This window comes from Monoraphidium neglectum (assembly GCF_000611645.1).
Source record: "Monoraphidium neglectum strain SAG 48.87 unplaced genomic scaffold scaffold02757, whole genome shotgun sequence".
NCBI lineage: Eukaryota > Viridiplantae > Chlorophyta > Chlorophyceae > Sphaeropleales > Selenastraceae > Monoraphidium > Monoraphidium neglectum.
Window position 1 is genome coordinate 1 of NW_014010871.1, and position 7,393 is coordinate 7,393.

Consider the following 7,393-nt stretch of genomic DNA (forward strand, 5'->3'; position numbering starts at 1 on the left):
GGGGGGGGGGGGAGGGGAGGGGAGGGGAGAGCGGAGGGGAGGGAAAGGGTTGAGGTGGTTGAGCCACATGGGTGGGAAGGGGGGGAAACGGGGTGCTGGAAGGGTTTCAATGCGCAGTTGCATTCCTGAAGAGCAAGATTAGAGCAACAGTGTTGTGGCTGGTGCATAGATGAGGGGCATCACTGCAATGCATTGCGAATTATTGCTTCAACAGGCGTGCTGTGAGGCGCGTTGGCCTTGCAAGATGCAGCAATGGTGCTGCGCCCCTGCTCTGCTCCTGCTGAGCAGGGTGAGGTCCCTACGTTGAACCAAAAGCCAGCCATCAAACCTATGACAGCTGGCCTGCATCCATGTAACCCCAGGTAAGGGCCCAAAGAGGCCTCTGCTGGACAGCAGAATCCCTCGAAAAGCCCAGAGCAACCCCGGCCCCTCTCATCCCTCCCCGACCTTGAGCATGGTGTCGCGCTGGTAGTCGTAGTCAAAACGCCGCAGGTGCAGCTGCAGCACGGGCGGCAGCGCCTCAAACTTGAGGCCCTTGCAGGCGTCCTGCAGCCCGTGGCTGTCGGTGCGGTAGCGGTTGTCACCCTGCAGCAGCTCCACCTCGCAGTACTTGTCGAACGAGTCGTACACGTCGCGGCAACCCTGGGTTGGCACATGCGCGGTGAGAGGAAGGGGTGAGCTTCATGATGCTGCAGCTGCTACAGCTGCTGCAGCTGCTGCCCATCCCCAGGCTCAACTACGGTACCCGCGGTTCAACAGGGGGCCCTTGGACCCAGGCACCCCCATCACGCGTGAACCTGACAAAGCCCCAACCGCCACTCACCCTGACGACCAGCTGTATGTCCATGAAGCTCTCGCGCTTGGTGGAGCGCACATCGACGTTGGTGCACTCCACGTACGACTCAGTGTGGCCCTCGAACAGGTAGTTGATCGACTTCTCAACAGCCGTGCCCTGGGTGTGGGGGCAGGGCGCAGGCGCACGGGGCGGCGCTGCCGGTAAGAGTCGAGAGCGGCACGTATGCGCAGGGGACCACGCGGGGCCCGTGGACCTACATGATGACATCACCAGATCCCCAGAGCACACCCTGCGCAAGCAGCCACACCCCCCAGCGGCAATTGACGGTTCGCACCAGCCGCGATATGGGCTTGAGCCCCTCGTGCACGCCATCTCCTACGCTGCTGCATCTCCTGGCACCCCCTCTCCCCCCCCCCCCGCACACATGTAGCAGCGCGCGCACCTTCATCTTGTCGTCCAGCTTCTCGCACAGCACACGGTTGAGCTCCTGCACGTCGTGCTGGAAGAAGGCGTCGTAGGTGTTCCAGCCGAAGGACTTTGTGAGGTCCTTGGTGGAGGGCGGGGTGCGGCTGTACTGCAGCTTGTAAAACACACTCTGGAGGGCCAGGGGCATGCTCTTGGAGGGGTCGTCGCTCTCGCTGGTGGGCATGTGGTACACCGCCTGGAGAGGGGAGGGCAGTGGAGACGGCACGGCGGGCGGGTGGCCTCAGGCAACTGCACGATGCGGCCCAGCAGCATGCCCTCAGCTGGCCAAACAGCCAGGCATATTGCGCTTGAGGGTGGTGCTGCAACATTCCTGTGCAGTTGGCAAGTGCCCTGTGTTTGCCTCAGCCTTTTATAACCCTGCACGCTCCTGCACTCCTGCCTACTGGCCCCTAGCGTAGCCCGCCGGGGTCTGCCAACCCGTGCCCTCTCCTCCAAGCGCGCCCGCCCTTTCCCCCGAACCCACCTTTCTGAAAAAGGGCAGGTAGTAGAGGCACTGCAGCAGACTATTCATGTAGCAGGTGGCGCCCTGGTTCTTGAGGCCCACGTAGCCCGTCTCCTTGCGGCTGTCCCAGCTCAGCCGCTCGTCACGCCGCACCTGCACCTCCACGCGAATCCTCAACACCCCGCCCTCATGGATCAGCCCCTTGGCAGGGTCCGCCACGTCCACCAGCGGCACAAACTGGTTGAACCCCCAGTCCATCTGCTGACTCGTGAACAGGTGCTCAGAGTCTGCGGGGGCCACAGGGGAGGGGAAGTAAGGGGAGTGGGACGGTGTCAGGCTGATGCAGTACTTCTGGCGGATGGTCCTCTCCTGAACACGTGTTGAGAGGCTGCCGTGTTTGCTCATAAACACACACAACTGGATATGGTACACTTGGGGAGGTTTTTCAACGCATGCAGATGGACCCAGAGCTGCGGGCCTGCAACCGCACTCGAGCCAACTTGGCAGCGGGCTGACGAACCCAACTGAGGGTTGACGTCTGAGCTCTCCCCACTGACACTGCATGCTTCAAATCTGCTTCCAAATGAGCCAAATCAAGGCCATTGGGGGCTGCACAACGCTGAGCGCATAATCGCCAATTGCTCTCTGCAAAATGCAGCCTCCTGCCCACAAACTCACACCACCAGATCTCCTCGCACCCTTTTTGTGGTCATGCTCCCGCCCCAGCGTGCTCTCCAGCGCCAGCGTGAACTTTGCGCGTGGTGACAAGTGTGCAGGCGTGTAGGGCGCCTCTGGGGAGTCGAGGAACACACTGAGGAACTCGCCCTGGTTGTCGTTGCCAGGGATAACCAGCAGACGCCTGCGAGCAGTAGCCCCAGGGCCATCAGCAGCGCATCCGCAAGACCACTTGACCGTGCATGAAAGCACAGCTTGCAGCTGTGGGGCCTGGTGGCCAACCGCCTCCAGGCCCACGTGATGACCCACACAAGGTGCCCGGCCAACCAACAACCGCCAGGCATGCGCCAGTGTCCACGATTCGACTGCCCATGCAACTCTGACGCACCATATGTATGTCCCTATCTCAAACTTTTCCGAGTGAATCTTTGTCTTGGTGGGCCGCGGCCAGCCCTCCAGCACCCACTGCACGAACGCACGCATGGAAGCAAAGCGCAGCGAGGCGACGTGCATTCACGCGGCGGCGCTTGACACTGGCCAGACTGCCCTGCCGTGCCATTCAGGCGCGCCCGAGTGGCTACTCCGCGTGTATAGCACTGCTCATGACCGCACGCGCCGCTGGCTCGGCATTCCACACTCCCCCAGATCAACCCTCTCGTCTCACTGTGTAGGACCCCGACATCTCCGCGTCCTCCTCAGCCTTGTCCTTTTCGTGAACCGCTTCGGACACCTCAATCGCTGCAGGCGCACGGGGCCCGCAGAGGGATCAGGATTGCACCAGGACACTCAACACTTCGATCACCCCGTGCTGCCCCCGCTCACCCATGGGCTGCCCTTCTTCGCGGACCTCCTCAATGACGGGATCCATAGAATCGTCCATGTCCACGTCCTCGGCGGGCATTTTTAGCTTAGCCCAAGATCGCCTAGAGCGCGCAAAGCAAGAAATTATTCGCTCGACAGCTCGAAGCAGCGTGCGGTGACAAAGAAGCGTCCTCCCCCGCAACCCTTGTGAATGACCCAAGTGTATGGTGCCGCTCAATGTGAATGTGTTCCTCGTCACTGGCGGGCGCGCCGCCACACGCGTCCCTTGTGCAAGGGCCGCTTGCGCGGAGACGGGCGCGCAACACATGTACAGCCAGCAATTTCAGTTTCTGCCTGGATCAGGTGCTCTATACCCGCAAGTTGACAGACGTGCCGTGTTGACTGATGCGTGAGGCCAGGCGAGTCCATGCGCCCCTGGTTTGTCATAACTGCACCTTCACACAACTGTCTACCTGTCAATTAAGGGGGGGTAATGACATATATGCATTATGACGTGCGTTACTAATGCTGCCAGTCACCAATGTGAGGCGGCCACAGTCGCGCATAACGGCCTGCTGGCAGTGGCAAGCTGCATCGAGCAGGTCGCAGCAACGCAGCTGGCTGCCCGCCCTAAGTGGTAGGAAGAAAGCAAAGCACAGTACGGCAACACAGAGGCCCAGGCCGATGGGCCAGCTGCATTGCACGCGTGACAAAAACGTGCACGTGGACCAAGGACAGGGGGAAAATGATGTGTGTACACGCAAAACAATATAGAAAGCGGCTGGTGTAAGAAAGCAGACGCACAAAGGCAGAGAGACGCACAACGGCGATGCGGCGAGTCACAAGGCACACATGGCAAACCGCCTGCCTGCATGGTGCTGCTTGGCGGCGATGCTGCTCACCCCAAGGTGCACCGCCACAGCCGTTTCAGCCTGCTCAAGTGCGTGCGCAGACCTATGCCTCGCCCGCCTCAGCCCCGGCAGCATTCCACCCCACCCGCCTCATGGCCCGTGCCACCCCATCCGCGTCACCCCACCACCCCTGCCGCCTGAGGCGTGCCTCCCGCCGCGGCCGCGGCGACATCCTGCGGCTTGATGGCGGGTGGCGCCGCCATGCAGGAGCGGGCGACACTCTCAAACAGCTTCTCCAGCTCTGGGGCCGCCTTGGTGAAGGGGTGGTTCCAGAAGTTGAAGCGCTCGTTCTTGATGAGCTCGATGAACGTGATGAGCAGGCCCCAGGGGTGGGGGCGGTTGACAATCAGCCGCTCCAGCAGCACGCGCGTGATCTGCGCCTGCAGCGCCTCGCCTGCCGGGCCCGTGGGCGCGTCGGCAAACAGGGTCAGCAGCACGCATGAGAAGTAGTAGGTGTGGCTGTTGGGGTAGCGCAGCTGGTTGGCGATGGCGTTGAGCAGCAGGTAGCGCCCCTCGGCATCAAGCTCCCCTGCCAGGCCTGCCAGCAGCGACAGCCCGGGGTCGTCGCGCTCCACGCCAGAGCCCGGAGCATGACAGCCGCCCACGTACAGCACCAGCGCGTGGAGCAGGCTGCCAGCATACCGCACAGCACCGCCGGCGCCGCCCAAAGCAGGCGGCGCCACAGAAGCGCCGACAATGCCCAATCCCAGTGCCGCTGACGCCGCCTGCCCTGCCACTGGCGACTGGCCCTGGCCGCCAGGCTGCTGCTGCTGCTGCTGCTGCTGCTGCTGTGCCTGGCCCTGCTTCTGCTGCGAGCCCTGCGCCGGCAGCACGAGCCGCGCGACGAGGGCCTGCAGAGCGCCTGGCTGCGCGCGGCGCGCCAGCAGCGCATCAACCTGTGCGCGCAGCGGGGGCGGCAGCAGCAGGTCGCGCGGCGGCGCGCCCTGCGGCGGAGCCGCAATCTCTGGCAGCTTGTCAAACTTGAGGTTTGGCGTGAAGGGGTCTGGCAACCGCATGTTGCGCGGGAAAGCCGACAGGATGAGGTTGCGCATCTGGATGGCGGGCGGCGGGATGACGTCGCAGAGACGGAAGTGGTGGTCGCACAGGAACTCGGGGAAGTCGTGCAGCAGCACCAGCAGCAGCCGCAGCGTGCCCTTGTACAGCGCCCTGAGGGGATCGGTGAGCTCTGCGGCGCGCAGAGCCGGCTCCAGGAAGCCCAGCAGTCCCAGCAGCAACGCCTCGTACAGGTCGCCCAGGGCCAGGGGGCCCGCGGCGGCCGCAGGGGCCCCCAGCAGCCGCGGCATGATGGCGCGGTGTGCCAGCAGCTCCAGGTAGGCAAACGCAAACCCGGGCACCCGCGACGGCGCCAGCAGCAGCAGCGCCTCGCCGATTAGCCGCACGAGGCGAAGCGCGCCTGGCTCGCCTGCCTCCGCGCCGTTGCCCATCTCGCTGGCCAGGCCGGCCAGGAGCCGCAGGTAGGGCCGCGCGTTGAAGGCCGGCCCGCGGTCCTCGGCGTCACGCCGCACGAGCGCCACCACCATGCGCAGCAGGCTGCCCAGGAAGGCCTCGCCGCCGCCATGCACGAGTGTCAGGCAGGCTGCAAGCTTTACCAGCGGGTCGAGCGCCAAGAACGACAGCGGCCCAGGGGCAGGGCCGCCGTCGGGCCGCACGCCGGGCGTCTCGCTGGCGAGGCAGTGCGCCACCGCCAGCTCGACCAGCACGCGCAGCATGCGGTCAGTGGCGTCGTCCATGTTGAGGAGCCCCGCGGCGCGCAGCTGCTGCACAAACGCTGCGTGCATCTTCTCGTCCGGCGCCACGACACAGCGGCGCGCAAACTCCTCAAACAGGCCAGCCACCTGCTGGTGCAGGCCTGCAGGGTCGCCGCCCTTGTCCCGCAGGCCGCCGATGGCCGGCAGCTCCGCGCGCTCAGCGGCACGCACGCGGCTGGCGGCGCGCGCCGCGCTGAGAAGCTGCAGCAGCTGCTCGCCGCCGGCGACGCTGCCAGCGAGCTTGCCCAGCACGTCGAGCGTCGCGGCAACATCTGCGGCGCCGGCGAGGCCGTCCTTGACTGCGCGCACCAGCAGCACGCCAAAGTCGATGGCGCTTGCGGGGCGCTGCGCCACCAGCACGCGCGCCAGGTAGGCGTCCACCTCAGGAAGCAGCAGCAGGCCGCGCGCCAGCAGCCGCTCGCCGATATCGCGGTTGAACTTTGCCTCACTGGCCAGAGCCACCCACAGCTGCGTCAGCTCTGCTGCCAGGCGCCGCCCACCGGGGCCGGCGGGCGGCGATCCTGGGGCCGGCGCGCCCCCTGCGCCGGCGCCACCGCTGAGCACGTCCGCGGCAAGCGCCAGGCAATCGACGTGCAGGCTGGCGTGGGCCTTGCCAGGCACCTCCCACAGGTGCTTGATGAGGCGGCGCCCCACCAGCAGGGCGGCCTCCTCGCTGCCGCCCAGCAGCTCGCGCAGCAGCTCGCGCAGCGCCGACAGCTCGCCGCTGGCGTCCAGCACGGCGTTGGGGTCGCGCGAGCACGCCGCGTCCGCCGCCAGCTGCCACTTGACATAGCCGTCGCTGAGCGCCACACCTTGCAGGGGCCCCGCCGCAGCAGAGACGGCACCCTCCTGAAGAGGCTTGTCGGGAACCTGCACTGCACTGCCGTCCTGGGGTTGCTGTCGGACACGCGGTTGCAGGGATGCAGAGAGCGAAGGGGGCAGCAGAGAAGGGTTGGAGCCGCTGGACAGGGAGTGTGCGAATGGAGGTGCAGGATACAAAGCCAGAGGCGTCTTTCCCAAAAAGCAGCAAGCTGAGCAGAGAAAAGCACATGCGCAAGCTCAGCAATGCATACGTCGCACGACGTTGTACGGTGTGGGCATTCAAACACCCCGCCATGATTGCTCAAGGCTCCCTGCCAGAAACAAACACGCACCTGCAGCGGGCTGGCCGGCGGTGCGCCGTCGGGCCTGAAGCTGGCATTGAGCGGGTGCGGCGGCAGCGCACGCGGCATGCGCGCGAAGTCCTCGTACACACGCTGCTGTTGAGGCAAGCCCGGCTTGGGCTTGAGGCTCTCGGGCAGCGCCGCAGGGAAGCGCCCCTGCTGCGACTGCGCGTAGAGAGCGCGCTCGTAGAAGGGCTGGCCGCGGGCTCGCGCGTTGCCGCGCGCCTCGTATGCGGCGGCGAGGCTCTTGTCGATGTCGCGCACCGCCTTGTCCGTGGCGGCGCGCTCGATGATGCTGCAGCCCAGCTCCAGGTTGTCGTTGACCAGCACCTTGGGAGGGGGGATTGGGG

The 7,393-nt window shown here is 65.3% G+C and overlaps 2 protein-coding genes across 2 annotated transcripts in view; both read right to left on the bottom strand.

Annotated features, from left to right (window-relative positions):
• Positions 1-432: 432 nt before the first annotated feature.
• On the bottom strand, positions 433-3,300 carry MNEG_11467 (ubiquitin carboxyl-terminal hydrolase 7; the record flags this gene model as incomplete). Its single annotated transcript, XM_014040060.1, has 8 exons — positions 433-642; positions 824-952; positions 1,239-1,457; positions 1,746-2,011; positions 2,423-2,583; positions 2,788-2,864; positions 3,064-3,137; positions 3,222-3,300. The coding sequence occupies 8 exons, from the start codon at positions 3,298-3,300 to the stop codon at positions 433-435; spliced, it is 1,215 nt and encodes a 404-aa protein (XP_013895514.1).
• A 927-nt stretch (positions 3,301-4,227) lies between these two features.
• Positions 4,228-7,393, bottom strand: part of MNEG_11468 (CCR4-NOT transcription complex subunit 1) — a gene marked incomplete at both ends in the record, with an annotated part of 4,175 nt that continues 1,009 nt past the window's right edge. The window contains 2 exons of the mRNA XM_014040061.1: positions 4,228-6,777; positions 7,035-7,373. Of these exons, the coding sequence (XP_013895515.1) occupies positions 4,228-6,777; positions 7,035-7,373 (2,889 nt within the window). The remainder of the gene's footprint in view (positions 6,778-7,034; positions 7,374-7,393) is intronic.